Here is a 13,844-nt window from a genome sequence, read left to right as displayed (position 1 = left end):
GCCCTGGCTGTCCTGGAACTTACTCTGTAGACCAGGCTGGCCTCCAACTCAGAAATCTGCCTGCCTCTGCCTCCCAAGTGCTGGGATTAAAGGCGTGTGCCACCACAGACCAGCTAGATTCCACTTTTAAAAACTGGGCTTTGGTGACACACACTTGCAATCTCAGAGCTGAGTGTGTGTGTGTGGGGGGGGGGGAACACAGGTGAACCTCTGGGACTTACTGGCCAGCCATTCTAGCCAACCTGGAGACGCTCCAGTCCAGTGAGAGAATCTATCGCCAACAAAACGTAGACGCTGCCTGAGGAGCAACACCCAGTGCTGTGCTGTGACCTCCGTGTGCAGGTGCAAACATCTGCAGGCCTGGACACGGGTATACACACCACAACACACACACACACACACACACACACACACACACACATGAGCACAGACAGACAGACAGACAAAAGCAGAGAGATACAGATCAAATACAAATGAGTCATCTTTGGAGATTGCATGGTTTTCATGAATCCAGTGGGTTTTGTCCCTGAAATAAGAGGAAAAGAGGACAAATGGCAAAAGGCAGATGGATTTCTACTCAGAATCAACAAGGGAGGGGAAAGACATATTTTTACTTTTACAGAATATGAATTAAGGGCTTGAGAACCCACCCACCTCTGGTCCCCTCTTTTACGTCAGAAAAGTCATATAAAGGAGAATTCTTAGAAAGAAACTGTATCTTAAATCTGATTGACTAATAATGACAATTTCTTTCTTTTTTTTTTTTTATTTGTTTGTTTGATTGGTTGGGTTTTGGTTTTTCAAGACAGGATTTCTCTGTGAACAACCTTGGCTATGCTGAATTCAAACTCACAGAGATTCACCTGCCTCTGCCTCAAGTGCTGGTATTAACAGTGTGTGCCACCACGCCCTAGGACAGTTTCTCAGTTACAGTCTCTCTTGGGCTATCTTGAGCTCCCTAAAAAACCATTCCTTGCCCAGTTCTGAGTCAGGTCTAACACCCTGATAAACATTAAAGAAACAAATGAACAAACAAAAGACCTTCAGAATGTATTAAATTGGGGCTAGAGAGATTTCTCAGTGGTTAAGAGCACTGACTGCTCTTCCAGTTTTCCTGAATTCAAATCCCAGCAACCACAGGGTAACTTACAACCATCTGTAATGGGATCTAATGGCTTGTTCTGGTGTGTCTGAAGACAGCTACAGTGTACTCATATACATGAAATAAATTGAGAGAGAGAGAGAGAATGTATTAACAAAACCCTAAGAAAGCTAACAGATGGGGCCGGAGAGATGGCTTAGCAGGTAAGAACACTGACTGCTCTTCTGAAGGTCTTGAGTTCAAATTCCAGAAACCACATGGTGGCTCACAACCATCTATAATGAGATCTGGCACCCTCTTCTGGTGTGTCTGAAGACAGCAACAGTGTACTTACATTTAATAAATAAATCTTTAAAAAAAAAAAACAAGCAAACAACAAAATAAAATAAACCTTTAAAAAAGAAAAGAAGCCGGGCGTGGTGGCGCACGCCTTTAATCCCAGCACTCGGGAAGCAGAGGCAGGCAGATTTCAATGTTCGAGGCCAGCCTGGTCTACAAAGTGAGTTCCAGGACAGCCAGGGCTAAACAGAGAAACCCTGTCTCGAAAAACCAAAAAAAAAAAATAATAATAATAATAAAAATAAAAAAGAAAAAAGAAAAGAAAAAGAAAGCTAACAGATAACGCCTGAGGCCTACAGATAAGATTCTTCAGCTTGCTGAAACTGACCACTTAATGTTCCCACTAAAGTATTTTTAAAATGCCTTTGTTGTTGTTTGTCTGTTCTGAAAAGGGTCTCACTGTGTAGCCCTGGCTGGCCATGACCAAGAGAGAAGTTTCCTTCTGCTAAGATTTAAGGTTCTTGCTTTTATGCTCAACACAAAATGCCTTGATTTATAACTTTCTTTGTTCTGTTCTATGAAAATTTGCAAGGCTTCGTGTCATATGCCTTCTATCCCAGCACTCTATGGGCAGAAAGGTAGGCAGATCTCTGTAAGTTTGATACCAGCCTGGTCTACATAAAAAGTTCCTGGGTAGCCAAGGCTCATAGTGAGATCCTGTCTCAAAAACAAAAGGCATGAAACAGTGGAACATTGTACTTGGGGGAAACCTAAATATACATTTCTGGGCTCTAGTCACCCAGATCTGGCTCTAGAAAGAGGTCAGAGCTGTGGTTCTTTGTTTTGGTTTTCACCACAGTTGCGAGTGACTCAAGAGGCTGCTTATCACAATTGCTCCTTCCTTCCAAGTCTACAGTCAGATTGTGCTGGAGAAGCTGCCTAAAGTCAACAGAAACCAGTCTCCTGATAGAATGCCTATCTCAAGTAAGGCCACTATAAAACCAAGTATGTGCTGCTTGCCAGCACAAGCCTTGCCTGGCACCGTGCCTAGTGTTCAGGGTTCGCAGAGCTGCCACTAACTGGGAGTGGCAGTGGAGTGTGGACCAGAGACACTGAGCACTGTGGCTGTCAATTGATTCTTACAAAAGACTTCTACTCAGGTGAAAACAGGATTCTTGACTTCACCACAGGGAAGATTTTTTTGTGTTTTTGTTTTTGTTTTTCGAGACAGGGTTTCTCTGTGTAGCCCTGGCTGTCCTGAAACTCACTCTGTAGACCAGGCTGGACTTGAACTCAGAAATTTGACTGCCTCTGCCTCCCAAGTGCTGGGATCAAAGGTGTGCAACACCACTCCCAGCTCACAGGGAAGATTTTTCAGATGAGCCAATATGAAACAGAGCTGGAGTTTACTAGGAGTTTACTCTGTTTTAGCTGTAGCTATGCTGTGTTTTAGTGGCTCTCCTTACATTTTAGGCAGTTCTATGAAAATTTTTCCTACCCTCTTTTTCTTTCAATAAATGAGGTAATTTTTTCTCCCCCCTCCCCCACAGGGTTTCTCTGTATAGTCCTGGCTGTCCTGGAACTCACTCTGAGGACCAGACTGGCCTCGAACTCAGAAATCCACTGAGATTAAAGGCCTGTGCCACCACTGCCTGGTCTACATTTTTATTTTATGTGTGTGTGTTTGTATGCATATGTGTGTTTATGCAACACACAAGTACAGTGTTTGCATTCCTTCAAGGCTCCACCCCACAGTTATGTGGCAACAGCCAGGTATGCCAGACTCACTATAAAAAAGAGATTGTCCCTTCCTCACTCTTATCTTCTTATCCTCTTACTCCCTGCCCTTCTCCCTCTCTTCCCCATTTCCCTCTCCCCTTCTCTCTTCACAAATTCCCTGCCAGCCTCCCCTCCCCCTCCTCCTCTGCCTTTTTCTGCCTCTACTCTCTCAACTCCCCTCCCATGCCCTAAATAAACTCTATTCCATACTATATCCGTCATATGGCTAGTACCCCATCTTGCCTCTCTGTCTCTCTCTGTCTCTGTCTCTGTCTCTGTCTCTCTCTCTCTCTCTCGTTTTTTTTTTTGTTTGTTTGTTTGTTTGTTTTGTTTTTTTGAGACAGGGTTCCTCTGTATAGCCCTGGCTATCCTAGAACTAACTTTGTAGTCCAGGCTGGCCTCAAACTCAGAAATCCGCCTGCCTCTGCCTCCTGAGTGCTGGGATTAAAGGCATGCGCCACCATGCCCGGCTTCTCTCTCTCTTTTAATAAAATGTTATATACCATGCCCACAGTGGCCAGAGAAGGAAGGGTGTTGGAGCCTCTGGAATGAAATGAGTTAACATATGTAGGCTGGGGATTGAACTCAGTTCCTCTGGAGGAGCAGCCAGTACTCCCAATCATTGAGCCAGCTCTCCAGCCCAATAAATGAGATTTAAGGTGGCTTTCTGGGCACACTGAGAAGAACCACAATCCTTAAGATAAACCCATGAGTCACAAAGGTCACACAAGGAGGTGAATGCATCTTTACTGTCAATGAGATTCCTAGCAAGATGGAGTCTGAAGGTCAGGGTCAAAGTCTTGTCCTCATTTTACGTAACCCCGAGCGCTCTTGGAACCCAGGCCTGGGGCCTGGGCCTGCCCCTGTTGCCATGACAGCGGTTCCGTCCCCCCAACGCTGAAGCTCCGGGACTCTGATTGGCTGGAGGGCGGGCTCTTTCTCGAGATGGGTCCGCCGCCGCCATTGTGCAGCGCTGCTCCCAGCGGAGGGTTCCGGCTGTGGCCAGTACCTCGGCGTCTACGCGTCGCCCGGCAGGTCCGGGGCTCCGGTCCGTGCCGGTGCAGGCACCGGCATGTGGCTGTGGGAGGACCAGGGCGGCCTCCTGGGCCCCTTCTCCTTCGTGCTGGTGCTGCTGCTGGTGGTGACGCGCAGCCCCTTCAACGCCTGCGTGCTCACCGGCAGTCTCTACATCCTGCTGCGGTTCTTCAGCTTCGAGCCGGTGCCGTCCCGCCGGGCCCTGCAGGTGCTCAAGCCCCGTGACCGCGTGTCCGCCATCGCCCATCGCGGCGGCAGCCACGACGCGCCGGAGAACACGCTGGCGGCCATCCGGCAGGTGAGCCCCGCGCACGCCTCGGGCCTGCTCCGCCGCTGACATCTCTCCTTCGCATCCCGGCCCCGCATCCCTTCCCACTTCTGCTATTTCTAGAATTCCGCGGGTAATTGTAAGACTTGGTATGTGTCAGACGCTGGGATGGCAGCCAGGCACGACTCCTTTGACAGGGCTTTCATCTGGGTTGGGACAGATAACATGTGAGGCTACTTTAGGGTGGGGCAGTGCATTATGTAGCAGAAGTAGTTTTCTATTAACTAGATATTTGGGAACTGGAACTAGAATTACAAGGTTGGAATCAGTGGGAAGTGTTCCAGCATGCCGATGGCAAGTGCGAGGGTCCTGAGGTGAGGCTTATGTTGGAGTGGTAAGGTAACAACACAACAGGCTTATACGTGGTGCTGGCTTCGAGCAGAACAAACTATAGTGTATGGCTGAACCAGGTCAAATGGGTTCTTGTTAGTAAATGGGATTTTTTTTCTCTCTCTTTTTCGAGACAGGGTTTCTCTGTAGTCCTGGGTGTCCTGGAACTCACCAACTGGCCTCAACTCAGATCCACCTGCCTGGTGGGGTTAAAGTGCAGGGACTAAAGACACCCACCACCACCCACCACCTAGCAAGATATTCTGAATCACCCTTATCACAGGGTCTATTTCTGTCCTCTACATTACTTGGATATTATCTTTATGGCCTCTTTCCAAATACACCTTCATCATAGTCGTCAACCCTGGCAGTCAGACTCCTCTGTCAATATTTGCCTCCCTTTTTCCACTTGGCACCCAGGAGAATTTTCATAGCCCTTTGCCCTTGGAAGCCTTCTGTTTTCAGATTAATGTCAGCTTGCATGGCAAAAGCATTTCAGTGGATTATGGACTTCTGTGCACTACAGTCAACCTTCATACGTGTTGGCCTTGCATCTGTGGATTTAATTGTAGATCAAAAAAATAGCATGAAAGAAGTGTGTGGAGTGACATTCACACCTTAACTGCTTACATAGCTAACTTGTTTTAGACGGAAGAATGCCAAGAGTTGACTTGAAGGGTATAGGACATATGCAAATACTACAGCTTTTATTATTTTTTGTTTTTTTGTTTTGCTTTGTTTTGTCTGTTTGGTTTGGTTTGGGTTTTGGTTTTTTGAGACAGGGTTTCTCTGTGTAGCCCTGGAACTCACTCTGTAGACCAGGCTGGCCTCGAACTCAGAAATCCACCTGCCTCTGCCTCCCAGATGCTGGGATTAAAGGCGTGCGCCACCACTGCCTGGCTTGTTTTGGTTTTTTTTTGAGCCTTGACTGTTCTGAAACTGGCTATGTGCCTCCCTAGCGCTAGGATTTAAGGCATGTACTGTCATATTTGAGCTTTTAGACAGTTGTACATCAGGCCTTCCCATGTCTTTGAGACCTAGGCTAGGTGGGGAAACTGTGACTCCAAGACAACACAGCTCCTTCCAGCATAAGGCCTTCTGATTGGATGACTTGATGCTCTCTGGAAAAGATTAAAATGTTTTCCCAGATAGTTGAGTGTGGGCTGTTTTCTTTGTCCAGCTTAAGTAACTTGCTTATTATCCAACACTCTGTCCTTTAGCTGTAACAAAGAAAATCAGAGCGAGTAGGGCCCCCTTGCCTCAGCCCTAACCTCAGTTTCCCCATGTAATTGTAAAGTGAAAAGGACAGTGACATCTGTGAAGGAGGTGACAGGGAGACAGGCTGATCTGTACACACTAAAGCCTAGGGAGACTCCGTGTGGGGGCTATTTCCCAGGAATCTAAGGATGGCTTGATGTCCTCCAGAATAAAGGTGAAAGAATTAAGTCTGAGAGAAAGACAGTAGGAGGACAGCCTTTGAGTTAGCGGAGGAGAGAAGCACATGCTGGTCATTGCCTGCGTCTCTGCTTACGTTCATGTAAGCTGCCTTGAAGAGTGCTCAGAGTTAACTGAGCACAGAGTGCTCCTGAGTGTTGACAGTGGAATGTGGCCAAGACTAGGTGTGCCTGGATGTCAGTCACATTAAATGAGTGAGGGAGAATGAATACTCGTGTCATCCTTGTGACGGAAGTAGGGTGCAATTCTCTGTCCCATGAACATCATAGGGGAAATTACAGGTCTCCAGCATTGCACCAGACAGTCTCCTCGCCTGAAGAGGAAATGAAATGTGGTAGTTCGGCCGGCTGGACTGGCAGGTCATTGAGGACCATCTTTTTAGCTATGACTGCCCTTAGCTGTCACATGCACACAGCTGTGACCTCCCTCTTGACTTGGAAAGTCAGGATCTCCATCAGATTTGGGTTTTGTCTTGATCTCTGCTTCCCTTTGTACATTTGCAGCTCAAAATTTGTATTCTTAGCCGGGCGTGGTGGTGCACACCTTTAATCCCAGCACTCGGGAGGCAGAGGCAGGCAGATTTCTGAGTTCGAGGCCAGCCTGGTCTGCAAAGTTTCCAGGATAGCCAGGACTATACAGAGATACCCTGTCTCGAAAAACAAAACAAAAAAAACAAAAACAAAAACAAAATTGTATTCTTAGACATTCTAAATACAAAGCTGTTCTGACTGATGACTGATAAGTTTCTGGTAAGAAATATGCTAGTTAACAAAGAAAAGTAGTTAAATGTGAAATGAATATTTAAAAAAAATAAAGCTAGGTGGTGCACACCATTAATCACCAAGCTCTTGAAGCAGAGGCAGGCATAGCTCTGTGAGTTTGAGGCCAGCCTGGTCTACATAGAACTTTGCACCACAGCAGGAGCTACATAGAGAGAACCTGTCTCAAAACAACACTCCTCCCAACTCCCCAAAATAAAAAAGAAATGCCACAAAAATGGGCCAGAGAGGAGGTTCAGCAATTAAAGAGTGATGCTCTGCTCTTACAGAGGACTGCTTATAACTAGCTCCAGGTGAACCCACACCTCCGGCTTCCACGGAGACCTGCACTGGCACCCACATACCCCCATACAGACACACTTATAATTAAAATAATTTTTAAATATTTTTTTAATGACACACTATTAAATATAGTGGCAAAGAAATACAGTTGTCAACTGTGCCCACAGTCCACTCCATCTGGACTGAGAATGGCTTTAAAAATAAAGAGTCTAGCTGGGTGTGGTGGTGCAGGTCTTTATCCTAGCGCCTAGGAGGCAGAGGCAGGTAGCTTCTGTGCATTTGAAACAAGCCTAGTTGTGTATAGCAGGTTCCAACCCAGTCAGGGCTACTTAGGGAAACCCTGTCTGGGGAAGTTACATTGTATCCTTCCCTCTCTTTAAAACAAAGCAAACAAACAAAAACCCTCTGCTTGCAATTAAAAAAAAATAAGTCCAAGCTCCCTTGCTCTCTTCTGCTTTCCTGTCTGTCTTTTTGCATGTTGTTTGTTTGTTTGTTTTGTAGTGCCCAGCAGTGACTTGCCCTCCCAGCCCCTGACTTTTTCTCTCTTCCCCTTTCTCAGGGCCCTGCTCTCTCTGTTCTCATTTCCCAGTGTTCGTCAGGGGTTTGTGGGGCTTCTTGTGCTTGAACATCCAGATTCAAATTCCTCCCAGTGAGCAGACTTACTCTCTTACCTCCCAAGTGCAGGTGGAAGCCTGGCCTCCAGAAGGCTAAGGCAGCTGTTGTCTGGTGCTCACGGATTAGTTGGGTTCTGCTGGTCAGTCTGCTCGCCTAACACACACACACACACACACACACGCACACGCACACGCACACGCACACGCGCACACACACACACAGGAGCATGCACATGTGCACAGAATCAGCAGCACTTATTGTGAGCACAGGAGGAAGCTGAACATTGAGGCTAGAATGAGTCTTCACTAACTGTAAGAGAGGTAGTAGGAGCCGGGCGTGGTGGCGCACGCCTTTAATCCCAGCACTCGGGAGGCAGAGGCAGGCGGATTTCTGAGTTCAAGTCCAGCCTGGTCTACAGAGTGAGTTCCAGGACAGCCAGGGCTACCCAGAGAAATCAAAAAAAAGAGAGAGAGGGAGGGGTAGGCGGCTTGGGTAGCAGTGTGGATTTTTTCACCTCGTTGCCTCCTTCCTACCCGAGGCCTTTGCTTTGTGTTTGCTGTTTCTCCTGCATGGAAGAGTCCTTCCTACCTTGGATATCTTCCTGTTAGAGCCAAGGGCAAAGCAAATTGTGTGTGGTCATCTGCTCTCAGAAACTGTTTTCTGAATAACCTTCGTAGGGTTTGTGGATTTGTTTTTGTTTGTTTATTTTTGATTTGGTTTGGTTTTAATAAACTGTCTAAAAGACCATAGGTAGGTGTAGTGGTGCATCTATCATTGCAGCCCTCAGGAGACAGAGGCGGGAGGATTGTGAGTTCAAGACCATTTCAAACTACATGGTGAGATCCTGCCTCTAAAAACCAAGGGTGGAGGGAATAAGTCAGTGATAGCATGTGCAAGATGTGGGACTGGATCCCCAGCACAATGAGAGCAGGGGGGGGTGTAGAGGTTAGTGGTCTTAAAATACTGCCTCACCATATTTATTTGTGCAGTGACCAAATAACCCTAGTGAAGAAAAGTGCAATGTCTAGCATGTCTAGAAATAAGGATATTGTTTGTGTTACAGAGAAAGAAATTCGTGTATACACTGAGCTGTGATTTTGTTATAAAACATAACCCATGTTGATGTGTGGTACATTTCAGCTTTAACTTAAGAAGGTTGTAGTCTTTAATATTATAAGGCATTGTCACAGTGTGGATGGAAGCTTTCTTTCTTTCTTTTTTTTTTTTTTTTTTGGTTTTTCGAGACAGGGTTTCTCTGTATAGCCCTGATTGTCCTGGAACTCGCTTTGTAGACCAGGCTGGCCTCGAACTCAGAAATCCGCCTGCCTCTGCCTCCCAAGGGCTGGGACTAAAGGCGTGCGCCACCAACGCCCGGCTGGATGGAAGCTTTCTAAGAGTGATGATCATTGAGCTTGTCTTTCTTGTCACAACAGCTTGTGAGGGATGGCAGCTCTAAGCTGGTACCAAGCTCCTTACAGGTGAGATTTCCACATCCTCACAACTCTGTGGAGTGTCATAGAAATGCCATCTGAATGAGGAAGCTGAGGCTAGGGTACACAGTACCCCAACCTAGGTGACATAGCCGGAGATGGGGTTAGGATTGAGGGGGTTTGTGGTCATGTGAGTGAAACTGAAAGAATATGTAGATGTATAACTATAGCACGAGGGTGGAGAAATATTGAAATAAAGTAGAAAAACCTCTGCCCTTAAACGTGACTGGTAAATCCGACTCATTACCTTTGAAATTCATGCTTAAAGGGACAGAGAACGTAACCATGGCGAATCTGCCCTTTTAAATGCTTAAAGGGGCACAGTGTGCACAGCCATGGTAAGTGTGTGGAGTGTTTACTGCACAGCACAGTACTGCGTGTCCTTCACGGGTACTTCACCATGGGCTGAGTACGTAAAGCCTGTAAGGGGGCAACAGCAAGTCACTCTTGCAGCTGTTAGTATAAAGTCACATCGGCTGAGAGTGCGGCCACTGCCACATCCTAGTGTGCAGTACTAGGCAAACTTTTGAGTCATTGGCTCAGTCTCCTCATTTGCACAATGGGCTATTAGTATTACTTGATTTTAATAGTGTTTATTATAAGAATCAACCACGTACATTTAAAGCACAGTAATTGCTGGGCAAGGTGGCACATGCGAGGCAGAGACAGGTAGATCTTTGTGAGTTCACGGACAGCCAGGGCTATAAAAACCCTGAAAAAAAAAAATCTAAAACTGAGTAATTCCTGGAAACTAGAAAAGGCTAATAAATAGTAACTCTTATAACTTTATCATCGTTGTCATTTTTATCATTTCCATTAATATGTGTGTTAAGGCTTTTTACTCTGTACTGTACATTTGCAGTGAACCAAAAGACTATGATCATAATGAGCATATCCTGTGCTCATTGTAATGAGGAAGCCAATGAGGCACACATGAGGGCTTTTCTAAATTACTGCTGGGATTTTATTATTTATTTTCTTGCATACAAGACAGAGGTACTCCACCACTGAGCTATAGTGGGGGCCTGTCTTAGTTAGGGTTTTACTNCTGTGAACAGACACCATGACCAAGGCAAGTCGTATAAAAAAAACAACATTTACTTGGGGCTGGCTTACAGGTTCAGAGGTTCAGTCCATTATTTATCATCAAGGTGGGAGCATGGAAGTATCCAGGCAGGCATGGCACAGGAGGAGCTGAGAGTTCTTTGTCTTCATCCAAAGGCTGCTAGTGGGAGACTGACTTCCAGGCAGCTAGGGTGAGGATCTTATGCCCACACCCACAGTGACACACATAATCCAACCAGGTCACACCTATTGCAACAAGGCCCTACCTCCCAATGGTGCCACTCCCTGGGCCAAGAATATACAAACCATCATAGGGCCTAAATTCTTTTTACATAAATTCAAATGTACTTTATTATGCTTATCAACTTCTTGTAACACCACAGCCAGTGCTCCAGACATGATCAAACAGTTGTCTCCTATGCACAGTCTTGGTGTTTGTCAGAGCGGAGGAGGTTAAACCAACCCTCCTGATTGATTTTGTGTCTGCCAGAATTGCGGAATAGCTGGGTTACAAGGAACACAGAGCAGTCACCAGCCTTTCCAAGTCAGCAAAGTGTCGAGTTTGTCTAATGAACAAAGCCACCATGGCCAGAAAACACTTGGTGTCAGAAGTCTCCTCGGTCTCCTGCTATGGCGGCGTGAAGAGCAGGACTGGATGTTTTAAGGACTTGACAAGTGTGAGGTTGAGGCAGCATTAGCACCCATGGAAGACAGGTTCATCTGGGGAGTGGCCTAGAAGAGGAAAGGGACAGAGATCTGTAAGGACAGCTGTCTCCTTCAGCAGCCATGTTGCTTTTCTTTCATGTTTAGATATAAAATGGTATCTGTAGCTATTGACATTAATATTGTTGATGTTTTTGTTAAGGCAGCTAAGAATGGAGCAACAGGTGTGGAGCTGGACATCGAGTTTACTTCTGATGGAGTTCCTGTCTTGATGCACGATAACACAGTAGATAGGACAACAGACGGGTCTGGCCGACTATGTGATCTGACATTTGAACAAGTTAGGAAGCTTAACCCTGCAGCAAATCACAGACTCAGGTGAGTCACTGACATCATTACCAGGTCCTTCAGCCATCACTGGTGGTTACAGGTAGGCACTGGCACCTTCTAAGTATGTCTGTTCGGGGAGAGTTTTTTCATTCCGACTTATTCCTTCCTAAGTAGTAAGTACACACCAGCAGCAACAGAAGCACTGTGTGTACATTTTTTTGTTGTTGTTTTTTTTGTTTTTTTGAGACAGGGCTTCTCTGTATAGCCCTGGCTGTCCTCACTCTGTAGACCAGGCTGGCCTTGAACTCAGAAATCCCCTGCTTCTGCCTCCCAAGTGCTGGCTGTGTGTCCACTTTACCATGTGCATTGCAGCGTACCCAGCTGCTGCAGCGCTCTCAGGGGAGTACTGCCTATGCTCTAGCTTCTAACTGAAACTTACTCTCTGCCATCCTTTAAATTGGAGTCAAAGGCTTAAAGCAATGGCTTGCCAATGCTCTTGCTGGTCAAGTGATCTCCCCCACTAACCAGCTCACTAGATCTTGCAGCCAACTTATGAGGAGTAGAATGTAAGGAGTAGAAGAGTCCTCGTAAACCCTGAGGCCGCACTACCCCATCAGCAGCAGTGTTCTGCTCCTGCGTGGGCCAGCACTGAAGAGCCAACTTGTTTACTTAAGTGGAGATGAATATTTACACCTAAAAATCATAGGTAGCTACCACGTAATTACATTTTGCTTACATAAAAATCTAGAAAAGTTAAATGATCTACTTAAGAGTCAACAATAAGTTCATATAAGAACCAAGATTAGAATCTTTTTTGATTTTTCGAGACAGGGTTTCTCTGTGTAGCCCTGGCTGTCCTGGAACTCACTCTGCAGACCAGGCTGGCCTTGAACTCAGAAATCCGCCTGCCTCTGCCTCCCAAGTGCTGGGATTAAAGGGCCTGCGCCACCACGCCTGGCCCAAGATTAGAATCTTGATATTCCAGTTTCAGTTAAAAAGAAGCATGAGCCTACCATACTGCTTCTGGTTGTCCTTCATGTCTCTTAACCCTGTAAAACTGGGAGATGTGTTTAGATTTCTAACTAGATGATGTCCTCTAATGGTATCAAATGCCATCATCTGTGTATGTTTGTATGGAAGCACATACACACAGGGGCACAGACAGATGTTCAGAGCTAACTTTATAAGATGTTCCAGAAGGTTCTCTTATAAATCCATACTCTGTTCTGAATACTCTGGAGGATAAGTGGTTCCCACCACTCACTGCCTTTGACTCAGTGTGTCTTACCTGAGTCACCGACCCCTCCCTTTCCTGCACTGATAGCTGTCCACACCCTGAGAATTGAAACACCAGGAGATAGGCTTTGAAATAGGACTGTTTAGATTTCACTTCTATCCTCTTTTTATTGATTTATTGATTTGTTTATTTATTTACTTATTTATTTGCTTGATTGTTTGTTTTTTAATGTGTATGGGTGTTTGGCCTGCATGTATGTCATTTATCACATGTATGCCTGGTGCCCACAGAGGTCAGGAGAAGTTGGATACCTTAAGACTGGAGTTACAGACAGTTGTGAGCTGCTATGCAGGAGGTGGGACTCAAACTTGGGTCCTCTGGAAGAACAGTCAGTGCTCCTAACTTCTGAGCCAGCTCTTCAGGCCCTATCTTCTTTGATAATAAAGGCCTATGCTTGTTGTGTTCAATGCTGCGTCCGTTCCCTGGTCAGTGGCCAGTGCTCCTTGAGTGTTGATTATCTGACCCAGTGATGAAGGTCTAACCTCTGTAAAATGATTCAGACCTAAAAGAAAGTCAGCAAGGCCAACTGTACTGGATGCTGGAAAGAATATCGCTAGCCTGAAACTCCAGAGCCCACTAATGAAATTGCTCTTCCTGATAACAGACACTTCATTGCTCTTCTGTGTTTGAGGGCAGCAGCTGGCTTTAGTATTACAAACAGAGACGTTAGGAGGATGCCAGGTTCAGGGCACTGAGACAGCTAACACCCGGCCTGACATCCTGAGCATCCTCAGAACCCAGGGCATGGTGGGAGGAGAGAACCCATGTCCAGAAGTTTTTCTCTCACCTCCACATATGTGCCATGCATATGTGCCCCCCCTTAAAGAAAAAAAAAATTCAAAAGCCAGGTTTGATGGTTCATGACTTTAGGAGGCAGAGGCTGGCAGATCTCTGTGAGTTCGAGGCCAGCCCAGTCTACAGAGTAAGTTCAGGACAGCCAGAACTGTTATACAGAAAACCCCATCTTGAAAAAAAAAATTAAAAAATAAATGAATTAATGTGATTTTTTTTTTTT

The 13,844-nt window shown here is 45.9% G+C and overlaps 1 protein-coding gene across 1 annotated transcript in view; it reads left to right on the top strand.

Moving 5' to 3' along the window:
* Nucleotides 1-4,124: 4,124 nt before the first annotated feature.
* Nucleotides 4,125-13,844, top strand: part of Gde1 (glycerophosphodiester phosphodiesterase 1) — an 18,775-nt gene continuing 9,055 nt past the window's right edge. The window contains 2 exon segments of the mRNA XM_029531266.1: nucleotides 4,125-4,493; nucleotides 11,405-11,580. Of these exon segments, the coding sequence (XP_029387126.1) occupies nucleotides 4,233-4,493; nucleotides 11,405-11,580 (437 nt within the window). The 5' untranslated portion in view covers nucleotides 4,125-4,232.

The sequence above is a fragment of the Mus pahari genome, chromosome 1 (assembly GCF_900095145.1).
Source record: "Mus pahari chromosome 1, PAHARI_EIJ_v1.1, whole genome shotgun sequence".
Lineage (NCBI taxonomy): Eukaryota > Metazoa > Chordata > Mammalia > Rodentia > Muridae > Mus > Mus pahari.
The sequence above is the reverse complement of the archived record's forward strand: the minus strand, read 5'-3'. Positions and strand labels throughout refer to the sequence as shown.